General features: G+C 44.4%; 1 protein-coding gene across 1 annotated transcript in view; it reads left to right on the top strand.

Annotated features, from left to right (window-relative positions):
• Nucleotides 1–22,862, top strand: part of PDILT (protein disulfide isomerase like, testis expressed) — a 34,382-nt gene extending 11,520 nt beyond the window's left edge. The window contains exons 2-11 of the mRNA XM_028091665.2: nt 1,051–1,257; nt 7,353–7,486; nt 8,389–8,526; nt 12,020–12,130; nt 12,214–12,339; nt 15,114–15,311; nt 17,607–17,727; nt 19,768–19,946; nt 21,291–21,380; nt 22,605–22,862. Coding sequence (XP_027947466.2) covers nt 1,051–1,257; nt 7,353–7,486; nt 8,389–8,526; nt 12,020–12,130; nt 12,214–12,339; nt 15,114–15,311; nt 17,607–17,727; nt 19,768–19,946; nt 21,291–21,380; nt 22,605–22,862 — 1,562 coding nt within the window. The remainder of the gene's footprint in view (nt 1–1,050; nt 1,258–7,352; nt 7,487–8,388; nt 8,527–12,019; nt 12,131–12,213; nt 12,340–15,113; nt 15,312–17,606; nt 17,728–19,767; nt 19,947–21,290; nt 21,381–22,604) is intronic.
• Nucleotides 22,863–23,243: the final 381 nt, after the last annotated feature.

Genomic DNA, 23,243 nt, shown 5'->3' with positions numbered 1-23,243 from the left:
TCAGGGCTGTGAGGGGCCTGCAATCTCTGTGTTATCAGGAAGAAGGAAGGCAATGTGAGTGCCTTTTGGTCCTCTATCATTTAGGCCAGGAATCCCACGCCAGCTCCCTGAGGCCGTTTTCCAGATAGGGGCTCCCCACTCGTAACCCCCACCACACTGCCCAGCAATATGAGGGGCCAATGAATCCTAATCGAGTGTGTGAGGTCTCTTTGACACCACTTACCCCAAGGGGCAGGCTCTGAGGGGGGAGGAGAGCATCGTAACTGCTTCCCACACCTGACCTTCCTTTCTTGAGAGTCCCCTCATGTATTCATGCTACAGGGCAACCGGAGTGGCTCAATTTGGCCTGTAACTCCGGAACTTTCCACCAGATGGCGTGCATACTCCCTCATTCTTTCTCCTCTGACTTCTGACCGTAGAAATTGTACAATAATAATAACAGCAGTAATAAGAATGCATTATGTCCTTATCATGTGCCAGGCACTGTGCTGAGAGTTTGACACACCAGTGCTGAGTAGAGAGCCGAATGAGTGGTTCCAGATCCTGGCTATTATCTCTCACTGCCACGGGACCCTGGGCAAGTAGGACATTTTGCTTCCCATCAGTTTCCTCGTCTAGAAAATTGAGATAATAACCATACCTACCCCATAGGGGTGCTGAGAGGATTAGATGGCTCAATCCATGGAAAGTCTTAGAAATTAATAAGCACTGTATAACTGATTGTTAAATAAATCTTACTTGGCTGAGAACTCTATGGGATAGTCGATACTATTTTTCTCATGAGGAAAGTGCGACTCACAGAGTTGGAGTGAGTTGCCCAAAGTTGTATTGCTTCCAGTGTTCCTGAGCCCAAAGAACCCTGATGTGCCTCCCAAATGGCCAATTTCATGAAACATGTGCCTCCCATCCTGCCACATTTCTGAAAATCTACGTAGTACAGCAGAGCACAAAGAAGGCCCGGGAGCTAAGAAGGTGAAACCCAGCCTCCTTCTCGGGAGATGGGGAGCGGGAGAGGCTCTAGCAAGTTTTGATTTATACTGGCTCTTTCAGACAACCCATCCTCCAAGCAATCCAGGAACCTGGCTGAGGAACTGGGCAAAGCCGTGGAAGTCGTGGGCAAAGGCAAGAACGGGCTCGGCTTTGGCAAAGTGGACATCACGGTGGAGAAGGAACTTCAGAAGGAGTTTGACGTTAAGAAGGCCCCAGAGTTGAAGCTGTTTTTTGAGGGCAACAGGTCAGAACCCATCAGTTGCAAAGGTAACAGTCCTTGTGTGTCAGTTAAGGCAGTGCTAGCTATGGAAACACAAACACCAGCATTTCAGTGGTGTAACAGAATTTACAAGTTTATTTCTTGCTCATGTAGAGCCCAGCTGGCAGCCAGAGGGTAGAGGTGGGTGGCTCAGCTCCACACAATCTTTCAAGGACCCAGGTTCCTTCCAGCCTGTGGCTTTGCCTTCCCTTAGGGCCTCTGAGCCCCCTGCCATTTTCTCCGTATCTAGCCAGCAGTTGGGTCAAGGAGGTAGAGGATTGCCACTGGTGGTGCTCATGACCCAGGCTTGGAAGTGACAAACATCACATCTCATTCCATTGACCAAAATTCTGTTACATAGCCCCACTCAATTGAAATGTTGAGCAATATGGCCTGATCTGTGTCCATAAGGAAAATAAAATTTTGGTGAACATACAGCTGCCTCCACCACAGCTTGCATCTCAGCTGGTGGGCCTCAGAAACACCATGAGGTGGGATAGTGAGATGCATGCCTCACAAACTGCCAGAGACCAGAGAGTGAGTTCCTAACTCCACCTCCCACCTCCCGCCCCAATCTTCTACTTTAGAATGGTTTTGACAGGGTCCCAGGCCAAGAAAAGGGACACTGGGAGATGATGAAACAGACAGATTTGGCCTGTAACACCCGGGCAGGGTGACTACCAAACACCTGAGCTTTATCATCATCCATTTCATTCATTAACTCATTCATTCACTTATTCAATGCTTTTATTGAGAAACTACCCTGTGTCAGGCCCTATCTTGGTGTCAAGAATGCTTGAAGAATTATGTGACTCAGTGTGGCACATGGTAGGTCCTAATTTTTAAAAATGCTAAGGATACAAATGCATAAATGTGTGTAAAACTGACACATGGATGGAACGAAACTGACAAACACCGATGTGCCTATTACAGTCTGTTCTATGCTAGTAGAATGTTCCCATTATATGTGTGAATGATTGAATCAGGAAACTGAGATAGTCTTCTGCAGGGTCTGGCATTCAGCAAGTCTGCAATAAGCCTGTTTGAGTTTTGTTGCAAAAACTAAAGGGCCCAGAGAGAGCTACCACCTGCAGGGGCTGCAGGATGCCTTGCAGTTCTCAAAGCGGACACAAGGGGGCATAGACACAGGCCAGACTCGCAGAGGAAGGAGCCGCAAAAGAGACAACTTCAAGGCGGATTACATACAAAACCAGGCAGTGCAGTGGCTCCCAAGGGGCTTGTGGGACAATGGTGGCCTGGGGGTGTGGGGAATGAGGGGGGGATGTGAGGTCTGACTCCTCTTTGAGGCAGTAAAGGTGACAATGTGGCAACTTCCAGACTGTCTGCGCCCCTTTTGGTAGGAGCCAGTGCCCGGGATCACCTCTGCAATGCAGGAAAGCACCTCTGCAATGCAGGAAAGTTGCATCACCGCCCCCTCCAGGAAGTCCCCTTTGACCAAACTTGGTCAGGGTGCCAGCCCTCCTCTGGAGTCCCACAGCACCCATGCTTCCCCCTCAAGGCCCTCATTTCACAGAACTGATTCTGTTCTTCGTTGTCTAGTGAGAGCACAGGGCAGGAGCCAATGTCACTTCTTCTCGTGGGTCCTCGGAAGAGGCTGCCCAAACTGGCAGACACCACCTGGCCTTATATCCTTACCACATGCCTGAAGGAAGGACCATCGCTTCCCTCTTGTCAAATCTTATTTTTCTCCTCCGTGAAATGGAGATGGTGGAAGTATCTCCCTCCTAGGGTTACTGATGAGGTGAAACCAGTTTGTAAGGCACAAGCCCCGACATGAATCTGAACCATTCACTGTGCTCCATCACTCTTCTGGGCCCCTTTACATATGTCACAACAACCCAGCATGGCAGGTGCTTTTACAGATGGGAACCTGCAGAGAGAGATGGAACAACCTCCTCGAGGCCCCCCAGCTAATAAGCCCTGCGACCCACAAGTGTTTTCTGCAAAGGGCCAGATAATAAATATTTTAGGGCTTAAGGCCAAGCAATCTCTTTCCCAACTACTTAACTCTGCTGATACAGTGGAAAAGCAGTCCTACATAAACCAATGGGTGTCGATAAAACTTTATTTATAAGGTCAATTGGCAGGTCAAAATTGGCCCATGGGCTGTCATTGACCAACCCCTGCTCTATGTTGTGCTGCACTCAAAATAAATGGCCGATGTGGCTCTTGTTATTATCAAACTATTAGTTTTCTGACCCTTGTGCAGTGCCTGGAACACTTAGGTTCTTCATGAATAGTTTCTGAGTTTGAATGGGATGGAATTGCAAGGACCCACTGCAGGCAGACATGGGGTAAGGAACCAGCCTGTATTTCTACTAGGCGTGCCTATCCCTCCTCCTCTTCAGTGCTACCTCCAACCAGGGAAAGAGGCAGTGGGGTGCTGGGAGGGAGCCAGGGCCTGGATTTAGGACAAAGACTAGTTATGAGAATTTGAGCCAGCCTTCCAATTTCTCATTTCCTAAACAGGATGAATAATGCCAGTTCTGCCAACTTGACAGGGCTTCCCTGAGCTAAGACAGGTGACAGAGCTTTACTGGTCTCCTGCACCAGCTTTTATGAAAACCTTCCTAGGAGGCAAGTTGGGTTTAGTCCTTGTTGGGTCAAAGCTAGACTTCTGATTCTCCTCTAGTCTCCCAAGGACTGATGATGGGAAACTTGGTCATGCCCCCCTCTCTGGAGGGAGGGAAACTCAGGTTGGCTCCAGGGCCTCAGTTAATGATGCATTCCCAGCTTGTGCTTGGAAATATGCAGTGGAGAGACAGCCCCAGTCAATCATTGACGTAGCGTTCACACCTCAGTTGTTACTGCGTCCTCTGGCTCAGAGCCAAGTGCCAGGGGAGACACCTGCCCAACAGGGGCAGGGACCAATCTGCAGGCATTCAGGAACAAATTATTTGTCAAATTCAGAGCTACTTCAGCTCCATGGGGTTCAGAGGGGCAAAGAGAGCTCAGACATCCCAGAGAAGATGGCCTAAGATCAAGTTCCTTCAAGCCAGCTTATGTGATGATTCATCCACCTCATTCATCCTTTTTTTTTTTTAAAGATTTTATTTATTTGACAGAGAGAGACACAGTGAGAGAAGGAATGCAAGCAGGGAGAGTGGGAGAGGGAGAAGCAGGCTTCCCGCCGAGCAAGGAGCCCGATGTGGGGCTCGATCCCAGGACCCTGGGATTATGACCTGAGCCGAAGGCAGACGCTTAACGACTGAGCCACCCAGGCGCCCCACCTCATTCATCCTATAATTATTTCTTGAGCACCTAGTATGAGCCAGACATTACAGGAGCTAGTGAACAAGCCAGCCAAAAATCATAACTTCAGAAAAAGATTCAGTGAAGAAAATGCAACAGGTCATAAACTAGAGAATGATATGATTGATGGGAGGGGGGTGGTGGTAGTAAGAAAAGTCCAAACCTCAAACTAAATAAGCCAGAGGAGTTGCCCTGACCACTGAGGAAAAGGCAGCTCAGGTAGAGGGACTGGAGGACACCAAAGCCCGGTGTGCTGGAGGATGAGGGTGTGGCTGCATTGTGGACAAGAAGGAGAAGTGGCACAAAATGAGATCAGAGTGATGGTTCTGATGACCTGAAATTCAAATGCATTTGGAGGAGTTTTGTTCACCTTTTTTGGTATTTTCAGGACTTTGGAACCTGTTCCTTCCACAACACTTATAACATAATTTTTTTTTTTTTTCAGACAAATGCCTATAAGAGAAACTGTTTCCCTGCTATGTGCTTGTTTCTTCCTGAAAGATGGCTGGGAACACTGAAAATAGAAACTCAGCCTTGGGGCTGAATCCAGGAGGAGAGGGGGACTGCAGCAGGGTGGAGTGCTGTGGTCTGGGGGTGGCATGAAGCCTCCCCCACCCCTCTCTGTCCCTTGAGGCCAGGACATCATCCTTCTATGAACTTCTATGGGCCTGACTCATTGTGGCTTTTAAGATGGCCTGATCGGTATCTACTAAAGCTGAATGCAGCATCCCCTATGACCAGAAATTCTACTCCTGGGCATGTACCCAACAGAAATGCATCCAACGTGCCCCCAGAGACATGCACGAAAATTAATTCTTAATAGTCCCAAACTAGAAACAACCCAAATGCTCACCAACAGAGGATAGACAAGTAAATTATAAAACATTCACCCGACAGAATGCTACACAGCACATGCAACAATATGGATGAATCTCACAAACGTAACAAAGCCAGACCCCAAAACACATACTGTGTAATTCCACGTGTATGAAGTTCAAGAGCAGGCAGACTAATGCATGCTGTTAGAAGTTAGAAGAGTAGTTACACTCAGGTAGGGGTGGGTGAGGGGCTGGCAGGGAGGCACCATGGGACTTCTAAGAGCCTGGTAATGGTCTCTCTTGATCTGGGTGGTACTCAGGTGTGTTCATTCTGCAAAAATGCACCAAACTATACATTATAATTTGTACACCTTTCTGTATGCAAATACACTTCATTGTAAGTTTTTTATTCTTTTTAAATATTTTATTTATTTATTTATTTATTTGAGATAGAGAGCAAGAGTGAGAGAGACAGAGAGCACAAGCGGGGGTAGCAGCAGGCAGAGGGAGAAGCAGACTCCCCACTGAGCAGGGAGCACAATGTGGGGCTTGATCCCAGGGTCCTGGGATCATGACCTGAGCCGAAGGCAGATGCTTAACTAACTGAGTCACCCAGGCGCCCCTCATTATAAGTTTTTTAAATGGCCTTATTAAGTTCTTAGGAAGTGTAAGCAAAGACACTGAAAATAGAGTCCTTTCCAGTCGATTTACCCACTCGCATTCATCAAGCCCCATGCAGCAATTTGTCCTGCACAGGCTGCTTGCTCTGCCTGGAAGCCTTTCACTCTCCCTCCTTCTTCAATTCCATTCTTCTTATTGTTGCCTACTTATTAACTCCTATGCATCCTTCAGTATTCAGCTCATAAGTGATCTCCTCCAGGAAGCCCTCCTTGACTTCACAGTCTAGGTCACATATCTTTGCTACAGGCTCATTGAACTTTGCTTTTGAATACTTACTTTGGGTGTGATTATATACTTGTTTGTGTAATTACTTGACAACTGTCCTACTCAAAAGAATGAGAGCTGCAAAACAGTGGGAATGTGTTTGCTTCTGCTCACCATTATATCCCCAGGACCAAGCACAGTACTTGATAACATAATAGGTACTCAGTACATATTTGTCAAATGAATGAATGAGTGAAGAAATGAATTATGAATGAAGGAATAAAGTCCTATATAGATGTAGTCCAAAGCTACTCATAACAAACATTGCTTTATCTCAAAAATTCAGTTTAAATGCTCCATTCTATTCTATAGCAGTCTTTGATAGAAAATAATATTTTACAATATCTACCATCGTGTGGAATTGATGATCCTAAAAAACACACGTCCATCTGTAGCCTAATGTAATTCTAGCACACTGTTACATCTCCCCAGATATGGTATATGTTTCCCAATTTTAAAAGCTAAGATTTTTGTGTGCTTGGCACCTCCCATATGATAGCTGAGAAATGGAAGTCAGGATCTATGACCTTAGTGGACATCTGCGTCTCAGCTGAGGAACTGGAAGCACAGGCGATAATGGAATTTTCCAAAGGTCACAGAGCTAGCTGGTATTTTTATTTACATTTCATCCATTTATATTTTTTAAAAATAAATCCACCTTCCTGTCACTTTGGAAGGTAGATAAGAAGACTGAGCATGCTTCCTTCTGGGTTTAATTCTGAGGTTCACTAGTGGCTGGCTATTGGCAAGTCTAACCTCAATTTCCTCATCTGCAAAATGGGGAGGGTAAGAATATCCCATAGGGTAGGGTTGTTGCGGGGATGTAATATATGCAAATGGCTCAGCACAGTGCCTTGTCCTTGGTTAGTGGTCCATGAAGTTAGCTGCTGCTGTTAATGTTCATGCCTTGGGGCTGGAGTGGGAAGGAGTGGAAAGACTGACCTTGGCCTTCAATGGGTGGGAACCCAAGATCAGAGGCTTCTGCTCATTAAACTTGGAGAAAACAGGCCTTGCTCCAATTCAAGAGGAAACTGCTATGGGATCCATTTAACTGTCTCTCTCTCTAGGAGTGGTTGAATCTACCGCCTTGGTCGTTTGGCTGAGAAGACAAATTAGCCAGAAAGCGTTTTTGTTCAATAACACCCAGCAGGTGGTAGAGTTTGTGAAATCTAGGCCTTTGGTCATCATCGGCTTCTTCCAGGTACTGGGGTCAAGAGGTGGGAGGTGGCTTTTTGACTGGTGAGAAGTCCTGTGTCTGGGTGGGGGTGGGGTAAGGAGAGGTCTTTCATTTGGGTTAATGCCATACCCATTCTTCCTTTTCCAATGAGCTGGTTTTCCAAGTAACTGCGGTGTTAAAATGAAGAAGGAAAGAATGGAAGGTGACGTGGTAGGAGAAGCTAACCAGAAAGGTGGACAGGAATGCAGAAGGAGGAGAGGAGATTGACGTTTATTAAATTGGTTTTGACAGTATAACTGATCTTGTGGAGGTCCATTTAAAATATCACTGAATAATAATTTGCAAATCATCTTTCCTTGTGGAGAATGAGTTTCTTATATATCTTTACTCATTTCCTGTAACTTGGATGGCTCCTCCCTTCCCCCAGCGGAAGTCAGAACTTTGGCATTATATTTTTACACAGAGAGTGTATGTACCTTTTTCTGTCTCATCTCACTTTTTGACAGCCCCAATTTTCTTTCAGGTTATAGAATGAAGGCTGTGACTACAGCCATATCTTGATACCAAGTTTATATTTGGTGATCCATGTGGTCAAACCAGCTGCCTTTTCTGAAAGCAATTAAGGAATAAATGTTTAAAAGTTTCAACCTGTGTGTTAGAACAGCCTTACTCTAGATACTTGGAAAAAGTTGGGTTTATCAATTCTTTTCATTAATCTCTGTGGATTTGCCTATTTTGGCTTTAGTCATAGCCACAGAAGTATTCTGAGTATGTAACATTCATGAAAGGGGACTTAGGGAACCCAGGAAAACCCTAAAACTTGGAAAGGTGAGGAGATGAATTGGTCACCGTTTCCACCTTGACCATAAATAAGCCAGACGTTTTGCTTTCTATCAAAACCTCACCAAACATCCTTCCCCAAACAGGATTTAGAGGAAGAAGTAGCAGAGTTGTTCTATGATATGATCAAAGACTTCCCAGAACTAACGTTTGGAGTGATATCAATTAGCAATGCTATTGGACGTTTCCACGTCATCCTTGACAGTGTTCTGGTGTTCAAAAAGGTAAGACTTGGATTTTATTGCTAGTGAAGGGTCTCCAGCTCAAACTAGTGGACTATGCATGTATCTATAGGCTTTGGGTACAAATTATGGTTCTGCCACTTGTGAGCTAAGTGGCATTGGACTAGGCAGCTTTTGTGAGATCACAGTCTCCCAGAGTTTCTCTGGCCTTTCTAGACATCTTCCATTGTTAGCTCTTCCTCCTTTTTTGAACCAGTGAATGCCATGCATTAAGGCTCAGTTCTCTGCCCTGTGTTTTCTTCTGGTCCCTGCTCTCTCACCCACCCCCCATCAGCAATTACCACCCACACACCCAAGACTAACAAATCTCCCATTTCCAGCCATACTGCTCTATATCCAGACTTTCATATCCATCACCAGATGTTTCAACATGACCAAGCCTAACATCATAATCTCCCCTCCAAATCCTCTTTCAGTGTTTTTTCTTTTTCTCTCAATGAATGGTGTCACCATTTCTCCAATGTCCCATCTGAGCAAAGCCAGAATACCCAGACATTATTCTAACCCCTCCCTCTTCTCCATCCTTCACAATTAGTCCATCACCCCAAACCTACTGATTTTAAATCCAAACTATCCCTTGAGTCTATTTCTCCTGCTACCATCCTAAGTCAAGTGACCATCATCTCCCATAGCTTAATGCAACATCCACCCACTGGTCTACCACATTCTCTCTTATCCCCTAAAGAGATCTTTCCAAAACTCAAAAGTGATGGCCACCTACCTCCTTCCCACCGAAAGCCCTTTAATGGCTTCCTATTATTCTTAGGATAAAGACTCAAGTCCCTAATAAGGCCCACAAAGCCTTCCTCAGTCTAGCCTCTATTATACATCTTCCTCCTCTCCCTCTCTGGGATCTGAGAATAGATCATCCGAGCTATCTAATTGGGCAGCTACTAGTCCATATGACTATTTACATTAAAATTAATTAAATTAACATTTTAGCTCCTCAGTCAAACTAGCTATGTGTGGATAGTGGCTACTATATTGGACAGCATAGATATACAGAGCATTTCCATCATCACAGAAAGTTCTATTGAACAGTGTTAACTCTAGAAACTGTAGTCTGGTTCCTGGAACATGCCTTACTCCCTCACCACACAAAGCCAAATCCTTACAATAATCATGTTATTTATAGATATGGCTTAGAGAGGTTCGGTTACTTGCCCAGGGCCAGGAGGTAGGTGAAGTGATACCCAGACCTGCTTAAGACTGTGAGCCACTTCATTTTTACTTAGGCTCTTAGAATTAATTACAAGGTTTTAAGTTTGAGAATAAAATAACCTGATTTGTGTCTGGGAATGGGACAACACAGAGTCCCAAAAGAGATCCAAATACATATGGAAATCTAGTGATATGATAAAGATGATATTTTAGATCAGTAGGGAAAATATGTTATTCAATGACTAGTGTTGAGAGGATTGGGTAGCCATTTAGAAAAAAAAAATAAAGCTAAATTGATATATCCTCCTTTCACAGAGTTAAATTGAAGATTGATTTCTGATTTAAAAATATAACAAAGAAACAACAGGGGACTTTGCTTTCTAAACTTGGAGCTGTAAAGTCCTTTTATAAAGCATGACAAAAACCCCAGAAATTATGAAAAGAAATACTGATAAATTTGGACCACATAAAATGTTAAAAGTTCCACAGAATAAACCTCATCACAATATCAAAAACCAAAGAGCAAACTTGAAAAATGCACTTAGGACAGAGTCAGTCTATTTTAATGGTTAAGAGCATGAGCTCTAGAGTCAGACCTCTGGGTTGGAATCTTGGCTCCCCTTCTCACTCGCTTAGCAACCTTGGGCAAGTCACTTCACTTTTCTGTGCCTTGATGTCCTCAACTGTATAATGTGAGAAATAATGATTCATAACTCAGTGGAACATTATGAGGATTAAATGAGTTCTTGCATATAACATATTTAGAACTGTGGTTGGTGCAATATATGCTCTCCATAAGTCGGATTAACATTATCAGACTATTGTCATGACCAGAAAAGAGTTTCAGCTTTGTCCAAAGGACAAGAGGGGCTGTGAAGTATTTGAGCAAGAGAATGACATGAGTTGCTTTCTAAGAGCATCACTCTGGCTAAAGGTGGGGGGTGGGTTGGAGGGAAACAAGGGGAGAAACTGGAAGACCATTAGGCAGATTTTGCAGGAGTCCAGGAAAGAGGTTTGGACTAGAGGGTAGGCTCTGTGAAGGTGAAGAGAAAGAGACAGCATAGGGAGAAATCAGCCAGAGAGAGCTACGTCTTTGTTCTCCTTCGCCCACAGATTTTGATCCTGAGCTATAGAGAATTATTTCCTTCCCTGTGTTAATCCCAGTCCTTCTGAGAAGCAGTCGTCAAGCAGGATTAGACATGCAAAAGATTAGGGGGAATGCCTGTGAAAGGAAACAGAGGGAGCTGGGGGAGACTCATTAGGCCACAATGTAGGTCTGACCCTTTGGAAGGAAGGAAGGTCCCCTGCCTGCAGCGAAGTTCTAAGAAAGCTGGTCAACGTCACCTACCAGAGAAGTCCTGCATCTCTCAGAAATGGGCTTGCCTATCAAAAGGAATGAGATCTTGCCATTTGCAACAACGTGGATAGAACTGGAGGGTGTTATGCTGAGTGAAATAAGTCAATCAGAGAAAGACATGTATCACATGACCTCACTGATATGAGGAATTCTTAATCTCAGGAAACAAACTGAGTGTTACTGGAGTGGTTGGGGGTGGGAGGGATGGGGTGGCTGGGTGATGGACATTGGGGAGGGTATGTGCTACGGTGAGCGCTGTGAATTGTGCAAGACTGTTGAATCACAGATCTGTACTTCTGAAACAAATAACACAACATACTTTAAGAAAAAAGAAAAAGAAGAAGATAACAGGAGAGGAAGAAAAGGGGAGTATGTCAGAGGGGGAGACGAACCATGAGAGATGATGGACTCTGAAAAAGAAACTGAGGGTTCTAGAGGGGAGGGGGGTAGGGGGATGGGTTAGCCTGGTGATGGGTATTGAGGAGGGCACGTTCTGCATGGAGCACTGGGTGTTATGAACAAACAATGAATCATGGAACACTGCATCAAAAACTAATGATGTAATATAAGGTGATTAACATAACAATAAAAAATTAAAAAAAAAAAAAAGAAATGGGCTTGCCTTAGTATCCCTTACACAGGGTCACTGGTTAGGAGCAGTGTGTAAGAAACTGCATCAGCACAACTATTTGGATGGATTTCAAAACGAAGCAACTGGCTACCCATTGACCACACTCCCTGCTTTGTAGATTAGAGATTTTCACAGCCGCCACAGACCCATATTCCACTCACAGGTTAATCCGCCAGGCCATTCATATTTACCAAGTACCTAGATTATGGATTACACTCGTCATTATGGTGTTCTCCTTTTGTCCATGGGGAAAATTGTGCTATTTATATTTATTGTCTACATTATGGAAGCTACTGCCCTCCAATGCTTTTCTCCTTTTGTCCAAGGGAAAAATTGTGAAACGCGAAGAGCTTATTAATGACATTACCAACAAACATGTCCTCAATCAAGTCATAAAAGAGCACCTCACAGATTTTGTTATTGAATACAACACCGAGGTCAGTGAGTCACAGGGTCCCTGGGAGAAGGGTAGGGTGGGGCAGCTGTGTGCATGGATGACCTGTTTCCCTGGTAATTTCAGAATAAGGACCTGATTTATGAATTGCACATCCTGAATCACATGCTGCTCTTCGCCTCCAAAAGCTCGGAGTCATTTGGTATGATAATGCAGCATTATAAGTTGGCATCAAAGGAATTTACAAACAAGGTTTGTGGAAAGTGCTATTGCCCTTGTTGGATGGGTATCCAGGACCCATACACGTTAATGCCATTTGCCTGCCCTGCTGATTGTAAATTGAGCCCAGTATGATTTGCATATTCATTTGCATACCAGTTTCCTTACTTGCATACTGATGCTACATACTATTTCCTACTTAATTTTAAACCAGCTTCCTCCCTTCTTCCTGCCCAGTGTCTCTTCCTTTTTTTTTTTTTTTTTTTTTGCCATACCTATACTTCTTCTTTCCTCATCTTTTTTGGGGTTTTTGTTTGTTTTTTAAGATTTTATTTATTTGACAGAGAGAGACACAGCGAGAGAGGGAACACAAGCAGAGAGGGAGAAGCAGGCTCTCCGTGGTGCAGGGAGCCCGATGCAGGGCTCGATCCCAGGACCCTGGGACTATGACCTGAACCAAAGGCAGACGCTTAACGACTGAGCCACCCAAGCGCCCCTTTCCTCATCTTTTTGAAAAGTCTACTATGGGAACATTGATAGTTTGGTTGCTTTTCTGATGGACGATGCTCTAGGAGGAGTGAGGGGCTGTAGTGTGGGTGGTCTTTGGCCTGGAAGTGAGGGGGAGGAGAGAACACCCCTGCCTGAGGTCAGGGAGTATGAACAGCCTGCAGGTGTGAAGCAGCACAGGTTGTCTTATAAGTAACTGCTGAGACTCAAGGCTTTAGCATTGCACAGACCTGGTTCAAATTCTCTTCCTCTTACAAGCGATTTTGTTTGTGAGTTTCTTAGCCACTGAGTTTCAATGTAAAATGGAGAACTTCATGGAAGAAGTAGAGGTGTCACAGGTAAAGCAATGAGCAAATGTACAGTGAACAGTGCTATCATCGTTAGAAACAAATCTGTTTTTCTCAAGCACCATACCTATTTGTACCACCACCTGGACTATGAGGGGAATTACTTCACTTTTCTCTTTATTTTTTATAAAAAGTACAGCAATGGCAGATTACTTTCCTTTTGATAAAAATTACTCTAAAATTCAAATGAAACAATTAAAACTTTGAAACCCAAAATAAACACACAGTAAAGCCATGAGGGTGTGAACATGGTTAATGTTCATGCTACATCCCACCACACTATTCTCCAGGGAGTTTGTTCCAATTACAGAAATACCTCTTGTAAATACATTTCCTGGTTTATTCAATTTAAAATTTTTTATGTAATTCAGCTGATCACGATCTGATTGCTTCCGTCTATTGCTCTTATAATAGTCAATACGTAGCCATATTTCTTCCAGATTATTATTATTTTATTTAACTCTTTAATCTAGGTGGAGTTTGTTTGGGCATATATTGTGAGATAAGGTTCTAAAATGGCCTTTTACCCCAGCTATCTACTTTCCTGAATGCCATTTGATTGTGATCAATTCTAGAGCCAAAGATAAATGGATGAATATTATTCAGATAGGTCATTCCCCCATATCTTATCTTGTTCATGGCTAGTCAATATTTGTTGAAAGTATACAAGGATGGTTCTAAAGCTTTGCTTTGTTTTCCACTCCACAGGAGAGTGAAGAGTGTTGGGCACATAATAGGACCCTTAATATTTTGACAGATGAATGACCTGAGAGTATCAGTGTTTGCTGTGGCCTCCCTGCTTCCCCTCTTGCTTCTTCTCTGCAACCAGAGTCATCTTTTAAAAATTATTGTAGCACTTTCTGGCTCTCACTATTCTTTAGTGGCCTTCCATCTTATTCAGATAAAAGCCAGCCTCCTTACTGGAGCTCTGATCTCATCTCTGACACATCTCTAACTTTGTCTCCCTTGACTCTCCCTCATGGTACTGAAGCCACACTGGTCTTTCCTTTCTATTCTAGAAAGTTCTAAGCTCCCGGACCCTAGGCCTTTGCATTGACAGTTTCCACGCCTGATTCATGTTCCCCTGACTTGTGAACTCATCACCCAGGTCCCGGCTAAAATGTCACCGCCTCAGATACTCCTGCCCTTCCTACCTAACCATGCGCTCGTACCTCACTCCACCTGGTCATTCTCTATCATGGTGCTCTGTTTTACTGTCTAATTGACACTCATTGCTACCTGAATTTAATTAATTTGTTTACTCCTTTGTTGCCTGTCTTTTCCACTAGAACATAAACTCCATGAGGGCAGATCTTATTTGCTTTGGGCAGTTTATATCCCCAGTGCTTAGCAAAATGCCTAGTAGGCACTCGGCGAATATTTCTTGAATGATGAGTGAATGAAGTCATGAATTTTCCTTGACAGAAGAATAATCTAGAATAATAATGAGTTGACATGTATTGAGCATTTTTACCTCCCAGTTACTGAACCAAGTCTCTATACACATTGTCCTGTTTAATTCTCTCAGTGACCCTATAAGGTGGATACTCTTATAATCACCGCATTACAGGTAAGGAAACAGGCACAGAGAGGGTCAGTTACTGTTTTGCCCAAGGACCTTAATGAAAGCTCAGAACATCTCCTGACTTCCTGTGGTTGTGTGGATGGTACCCTGCACAAGGATGGTGAAACCAGGCTGGTGGTCATCCCTGTCTGTGCCCTGGGCACAGGGCTGCCCCTGCCTGGAAAGGAAAGGAGCTAAGGAAAGGAGCCTCTTTGTTCTGTCATTCAGATGCAAATAGCCATAGACCCTGCTATTCGCATTCCCTTAGTTCTCTCCCAAGGTTTCCCAAGTTTCTCTCCCTCAGTAAGGGATTCCTTAGCTAGTTTAAATCTTTACCCTTTTCATGACCTCCAATCCCACAGAGACTCAGGTTTTATTTTCTTTCGCAGATCCTTTTCATCCTTGTGGATGCAGATGAACGCAGAAACGGACATATCTTCAAATACTTCGGGATTACAGAGGTTAATATGCCATGTGTCCAAATCCTAAATTTAAGCTCTGATGCAAGGTACAAAATGCCTTCTGAGGAGATAACCTATGAAAATCTCAAGAAATTTGGCCGCAGCTTCCTGAACAGAAGTGCCAAGGTACGTTTGTTTTTAGATAAAGTTTACTCAGAAACACAAAATTTCATAATTTTGCTGGCTTTGGTCATCTGAATGGTTCAAAGTGGGGAAACACCTATTATCTCTCCATCTCCAATCTTTTCAACTTTTGACCTGTCTTGACCCTGCAATTCCACCATTAATTCTTTATTTTGAAAGGCATTTCCTTTGCAGGAACTCCCAACTGAAACGCAGGAACTCCCAGGGCCAACATTCTCTGAAAGAAGACACTTTTCCTCCTCCCTTTGAAGGATAGATAGATTTTTGGGGAGAGGAGATAGGGTGGGGAGGTATTAAGCAATCAGGATTTAGCCTCAAAGGTTTCACGTACCTCTTATTGGGGGATAAGAAAGGAGCCTGTTTTGCTAAAAGGGAGGAGAGGCTGTAGAAGGATCAGACATAACACAGTATCTCCTGTTTATGTAGCACTTATAATGTCCCCCAGCCACCCTGCTGAATTAGATGACCATATTTTTTATTTTCCAAATGGGAACACTTTTGAGACTAATGGGGGGGGGTGCATTCTTTAAAAGTATTCTGGAACAACAGGAATAAATTGGAACTTTCCAAGCAAATCAGAATATTTGGTCACCTTCCCTCTGAGGATTCCCATTACCTTCTGTCCATTCCTGTACAGACACTCCTCAAGTGAAAGCCATTTTTTCTCTGATGCACATCATCACAGGCCAAGCAGTGAGGCTGGTATCTTCCATGTCATTTCTCCTCCTCCTCCCTTCAAAACCCCAGATCCCATGCATTTGGACTTTAGATCACCTGCTCCCTCCCTCCATGTCTGTCCTCTAGTCATGTCCCTTTCACTGTCGGGGGACTTAAGTTCCTCATTGCAGACTTGCCCTCCATCTCTTCTCTGCCATCATTTCCAGAGATGCCAGTATCCAAAACCCTGGTCTCTCTCTTTTCTCATCATTGGTGTGTCCATGCCATCCCAGCCACCTGCTCTTGTGGCCACACACTAGAGATGGCAGCCCCTCTGAAAATCTGATTTCAAGCTTCCCATCTTCTTAATTCTTTTTTCTAATATCCACATCGCTACAATTCTTTGCCCTTCTCATGGTCTCCAATCTCCTGATCCCCTTTCACAATCTCTTTTCTGCCTTCCTTCATGAACTTGGGATTCCATGGTTCATAGCTCTGCTGATGATTCCCTTGAACTTCTTTATTCCTTTATCCACCTTCTACCTTCTTTACACCCTGTAGAATTTACAAGGCAAAACCACAACTCTGGCTGAACCGACTTAAATGTCCCTACTTCTTCCAGGCCAATGCTGGAGAAAAAGAACACCACCATGAGGCAGGCTGGCCTCATAGAATCACAAACCTCCCAACGGCTCTCTGAAATGTCCTGACATCTCTGTATAAATTTCTCTTAGTGTGTTCATTCTCTGAATCTCTGAGTCTTTGTCCTCATACCCCATTCCTATTCCAGTCTCAGCTGAGTACAAGACCATATATCATTAAGACAGGGGCCCCTCATTTTCCATCACCACATCTACAAACCTACCTGGAGCTCTACCTCAGGAGGTGTCTGTCTCCTCCTCCCATGCTCTTGCAATAGAGATGACCCTTCACATGACTTACAAGATGTCACATGCCTGATCTGGCCCATTTCTAATTTCCATCTTTTTCATCATTTCCCATCTCCCATGCCCAGCCTCCACCCTCCTTTATGTTCCCTCAAAAAGAATCTTCCCTTCTAGAGGCTGGTGTGGGTATGAGGGAAGTATTGTAAACCTGAGTTAACTGGATGAAGAACAGAGAGCAGGAATGAGGAATGCGGAAGGCCCTCCAGGCAGAAGAATGGCATAAACAAAAGCCTGAGGTGGAAGAAGGCTAGCCCTTAGTTAAATAGAAGATCAGTATGATAGAAGAAAGCAAGGAAAGAATGGTAATGAGCTTGGTGAGGCTGGTAGGAGCCAAAGTGTGATAAAGGTTTTATAGGTCATGTAAATTACCTTGGGTTTGATTCTGGGAGTAATTGGGAACAGCTAAATTTTGGGGGGAGGGAGGGACAAACCAGTTAAGATGTTGAAGACATGAACGCCACTCTAGAATTCATCCCAGTTTGAAGTCCTGCCTCCTCCCCAACCCTCTGATCTCAATTTGCCCTGAATAATCCAGTCTGGATTATCAAGCATTTCAAACTCTTTCCCAAGGTGGTTAAAAGAGAAAATTTTCCATTGTTTCCTGTCAGGGCAGGGAGCCCCAAATGCCAACCCCTTTCTGGAGACTGTTAGACCTCTCAAATTTGCTTCCTAGAAACATCAATCCAGTGAAGACATTCCAAAATATTGGGACCAGGGGCCAGTTAAGCAGCTCGTTGGGAAGAACTTCAACGTAGTGGTCTTTGACAAGGAAAGGGACGTATTTGTGATGTTCTGTAAGTATCTCTGCCGAGGCCATAGAAGGCAATGGCCCAGACATTACTTTTCAAGTGCTGCTCCTGAATTCTGGGGCCTCCAAATCTCCAAAATCTATCAAAGCACCATGCCAAGGACGGTCTTCAAACATCCAAAGAGTTTGGATCAAGATGCTATCAGCTACAATGCAACTCTCCCCGAAAATCTAATTCTTGGAACATACCTTCCATATAATCCAGTCCTGTGGCTTTTATAGCAATAATAATGCTGATGGCTAACAATGATTTGATGCTATGGTATACCAGGCCTTTTGCTAAGCCATTCTATACTTTATCTCATTTAATCCTCACAACATGATTTTGAAAGTAGCTACTATTATTGCTCCCACTTTGCATAGGATTAAACAGAGTCTCGGGGAGGTGAAGAAACCTCCAAAGTCAGGCAGCAAGTAAGTGCTGCAACTGGGATTGGATCCTGGGCAGCCTAACCCCAGTGCCTCAGCTGGTCACTGCTGTACAGAATGGCAGTTCTGGCTTTATGTAACTTATCAAATGGCCCATATTTAACCTACCTGAGTTGGTGTGGCCAAGCCAGAGACTCAAATCATGCAGGTAAAGGGCTTAGCAGTGTCTGGCATATTGCAAGTACTTGATAAATGACAGCTATTATTATTCCTATTGTTGTAATTATTTCCAGTACTTGCCTAAGAACTATTGCCCTTTCTCTGCTGTTTCTGATTTGCACATGAGAGTCATAGCCAGGGACTTCTCTCCCACCTGAGACACAGAGAAGGATAATGCTGAAGTTACTTCAGACATCTCTTGTATTTTACCTTTTATCGAGCACTGACATTGAGCCAGGCATGAGTTGGCTGTGTACACACCTGCTCTTATTTCCTCCTCAAAACAAGCCGCTTAGGAAGGTCCAGTGTATTTCCCCATGATAAAAATCAAGGAACTTAGCCTCAGAAAGATTAATTACCTTACCTCAAGTCACACAGTAAATAACTTGCAAGGCAAAAAGTTCAAATCAAGCTCTGATGTCATTCCTTCCTGAGGGCTGCACTGCATCATGCAGGCCTTTAAAAATCTCACTGAAATGGACTCTCATCCACAGGGCGAGGTGTTTAAGGTCCATGTGGCTGAATAACCATGATCTGTTGCCTTTAAGTGATAGGCTTTTCTATACTTAACTGACACCAGAGCTAGGAGAATGCCCATTTGGTTCTGGTAAAAGGCAAAAGGAGCCTCATTGTCTTGGAAGTAGGCCTGTCAGATTGGCCCCCTGGGACTGCGACCATTATGCCCCCTTCTGCTCCAACCCAGGCCCATCCGGCTCCAGGGGAGCTTCGGGGAGAACAGATGGTCATGGAAGCACTTGGTTTCTAAATGGAGGAATGATCATCCAAATGTAGAGTGTCGGGGCCCTTGAGGCCACCCCTCCCACAGAGCCAGAAACTTTAAGGGGATGATGAGCAAGGAAGGTTAGAGCTGGTCCCCGATTCTCTCCAGAGGGCTAGATGCCTGGGCCTGACTCAAAGCTAAAGGAACGGCCCCTAAAGACTAAAAGGCAATGTGGTATAATGGTCACAAGTCAAAGCAGCCTGACTTCAAATCCCACTTCCTCTGCTTAATTACCTAGGTGACCTTGGGCTGTGAGCTTAACCTCTGTTGGAAAACTCTTGTGCTCTCTCGCTCTCTCTCTCACACACACACACACAATTTCTGGCAGAACATGAGTAATTGTCTAGTGTAATGTTTTTTCCTTCAAATGGAGTAGAAAGCCATGTTAAAAAAAAAATAGAAGAAAATGTCCCAGCATGCTCAAAGTGTTAGTGTCTGGGTAGCGGGGACAAGATAATTTTTTTTCCTAATTTATTTAATAATGACCAGGTACTGTGGTTGAAATGTAAAATAAGGTAATATACTATTCAAAGAAAGACGGAATGCAATTTGTAAAATAGCAAGACCATTAGTAGAACATGGTGACAGTGTTTCTGGGGTAGCACTGGCTTTCAGTCTTTATTAGTATGAGCTTGCACAACATCCCTTCTCTTCCAGATGCACCCTGGTCGGAAAAGTGTAAGGCACTGTTCCCAGTGTTGGAGGAATTGGGCAAAAAGTATCAAAACCACTCGACAGTCACCATTGCCAAGATGGACATCACGGCAAATGACATTCAGCTGATGTACCTAGACCGGTACCCCTTCTTCAGGCTCTTCCCCACTGACTCTCAACAAGTGAGGGACTCTTGGGACCCACATACCTGAAAATATCATTATGTCATTATCATGGACCCGTTTCTCTTGATCTCCAGCTCTGCCTTCTACCAAATCAGCTTCATTCTCGGCTCCAGCCCCCATTATCCTCTCGTGTTCAATTGAAGAGTGCTTTCTATTAGCTTCCCCCAAAGTCCCGAGACTTCCTAGAATTGGGTCCAGCTTGGGTCAGCTCTTCCTCCCTGACCCAGTCATTGTTATCAGGAAGATGTGGGTGTCTTGATAAGTCAGGCCTGGTGCCCTCTGGTACTGGGGCTGAGCTCTACCCAGACTCTATGGAATAAGATGCGGGGGGAAACTCCAGGTGAATCTTGGGGGTGGGGTGCTACAAGAAGACGGAAGAACACATGATAGAAAAACAGGTCAATGTCTTTTACACACCAGTATCACAATCACCAAGCTTTGCCAGTGTCATGGAACATACTCTCTGTGCTGCTTTGGCACCTGGGGAAGGGTGTCCATCAAAGCACTGCAAGCAAAGGTTCCTGTCCTAAGAAGAGTATGACGGAGAGTGGAAGAGAAGTCATGATGTGGGCCCACTTCCACTTGCAACTGCAATTGAAGGGGACAGATTCTGGAGCGCAGATATTCCATGCAGACAGGGAATTTTAAAGAATGCTGAAGATTTAAATCAGATTAGCAGAGGGGTGTGAACTATAGGCAGGAAGTGTAATAGGCCTGAGGAAGTGAGCAGAAGGGTGGCCACAGCGCTGTGAAGGAGAGGCCATCCTTCTGGTACAGAACATGCACGTGGGGGAGTTGTGGAAAATGAGGCTGGGCTGAGAGGGTGGAGCTGTCACAGATCTTCCATTATCTGAAAAGGAGTGTAGACAACCAGTGGGCGGTAAGCAGCTTCATAATCTTAAAGACTGAAAGATGAAAGGGAACTAGGGATGGCTGAACAAACGTATCAGACGCTTTGTAAAATAATAACTAGTCATAATAATAACAATAATAACTATATATAGTGCTCACTGTGAGCCGGGTACTGTTTTAAGTGCTTTTCATATAGTAACTCATTAAATTCTCATAATAACATATGTCGTAGGTAATGTTATCGTCGAGGTTACACGGGGTTTGAGCCGTGACGGTGTGGCTCCGAGGTCCGTGCTCTGAACCTATGATGGAGGAATTTGTATTACCCTTATGTTAGAGCCATGGTAATGGAGGCTCAGAGAAGCTAAGGAATCTGCTCATTGTACTCAGGCTGTTAGGAATTTGACCCTGGATTTATCTTATGTAGCAATCCCTGAATATTTTGCAGGAAGAGGCTACCGTTTTGACCTTGTTCTGTTTTCTTCCTAGGCTGTACTGTATACAGGAGAACACACCCTGATGGGCTTTTCTGACTTCCTGGAAAGTCAAATCAAGATCAGGATTGAGGATGAGGATGAGGTAAGGCAAAAACGGCAGTACCCAGGATTATTCTGTTCCACAAAGAATCATCAAGAACTCACACAACTAGGGAAGAGTGTGCCAAGAGTCCCATAATCTTGTGCTCTCTGGAGTTCTCTGACGATGGGTGAACAATGACCTATACTGAATGATTTTATTTCAAGGGCACTTACTACAAGGAAGCAGAAATAGCAGACTTTAGAAACAGACGGAAAGGCTGTAAGGTCTCCTAAGGCTGCTTCCCTGGGTCCACCGTCCCCGAGTTGGTAACCAGATGTTTTGACGGATCCAGCTCTTTGGCATTATTTTCCTGATGGATGGGATAACCATCCCCATTCTCTCCAAATCCCCAATCCCATTCATGCCTCAGCGAGGCCATCTGCAGGAAGGTGCCATCTATACTAGTTAGGACCCTTTCAGTTGCAAACGTCAGAAACACTACTCTTTGGTTTAAGCAATAATGGGAACTTCATCCATATAACTGGTAAGAACATCAGGCACAGGTGGATCCAGGAGCTCAAACTCATTTTCTGTCTCTCCATCTCTGCTTTCCTCTATGTTGGCTTTATTCCCAAGCAGTCACTTCCCCATGGAGGGTCAAAGATGGCCCCACAGTTTTAAGCTAATACCCTCCCAGCTTAGAAAGCAAGCACCCGGGGTGCCTGGGTGGGTCAGTCGGCTAAGTGTCTGCCTTCTGTTCGGGTCATAATCCCGGAGTTCTGGGATCGAGCCCTGCTTCGGGCTCCCTGCTCATCAGAGAGCCTACTTCTCCCTCTGCCTGCCTCTCCCCCTGCTTGTGGGCGGTGGTCTCTCTCTCTCCCTCTCTCTGTAAAAAAAAAAAAAAAGAAAGAAAGAAAGAAAGAAAAAGAAAGCAAGCACCTACTTCTTCGTAGTCCTAACAAATGTCCTGGATAGGGATTTCATGAGAGGCCTGGGTCACACGTCCAGCCTTGGAGCTAGACGTGGGGCAGCCATACCTGTGGCCTTCAAGTGGAGGAATGGGGTTTTCCAAAGGCCCTATTTCTGGAGGGGCAAAACCATGGCTGGGAACTTCTTCACCTAAGCCAAATGGGCCTTTGCATCTATGAGGATCCTCCAAGTGCCTCTCCCTGGGCATTTCCCATAAAAGAAGGCTTGGTAATTACAATCACAATTATCACATATTTCTTGCCTTTTTATTTCTTTATCCTATTTCTTCCCTCCTTCCCTTCTTTTCTTGAATAGCTGTTGTCTGTTGAGCAAAGTGAAATGACAGAAGAGGAGGCATTAGCTGAGGAAAAGAAGGTACCTTTTATCAAGGAAGAGTTACCTGACCAGAAGTTGCTTGAGCTAGAGAATGTGACTGTGCTGGAAGAGCCAGCTGGACAGAAGGAAACAGCCGAGGAGGAGGAGGAGGAGGAGGAGGAGGAGAAGGTGAAGGTGGCTAAGCCAAAGGGACCTCCAAAACAAGAGAAGAAACCAAAAGTGAAGGAAGAACTGTAGCTTCTTCAAAGCCAAGAGCCATTTCCCAGGTCCTGGCATCATTTTCTAAGGGGAATCTACTCCAAAAAAATTATATATCGTTGTGGTGGATGGAAGCTAGATGATTAAAAACTCCTGAATGTCTTTGGCCCTGTTCTACTCATTACCCTTTTCCTGGTTGGAGCTACCTTAGAAGAGCCGTTTGGTCTGGAATTCATACAGGGTTGCAAGCAAAGCCATAACTGCAACAATTAACGAGTATTTACAGCGTGCTCCTCAGTCATGCGATTCTCACAACATCACTTTCATTACCCCCATTTCACATATGGGGAAACTGAGGCAAAGAGAGGTTAAGCAACTAGTCAAGATCACACAAGTTAGGAAGCCCTTAAGATATGATCC

The sequence above is a fragment of the Eumetopias jubatus genome, unplaced genomic scaffold (assembly GCF_037043125.1).
Source record: "Eumetopias jubatus isolate StellerSeaLion01/CBP00866 unplaced genomic scaffold, mEumJub1_p1.0 scaffold_12, whole genome shotgun sequence".
Classification (NCBI taxonomy): Eukaryota; Metazoa; Chordata; class Mammalia; order Carnivora; family Otariidae; genus Eumetopias; species Eumetopias jubatus.
The sequence above is the reverse complement of the archived record's forward strand: the minus strand, read 5'-3'. Positions and strand labels throughout refer to the sequence as shown.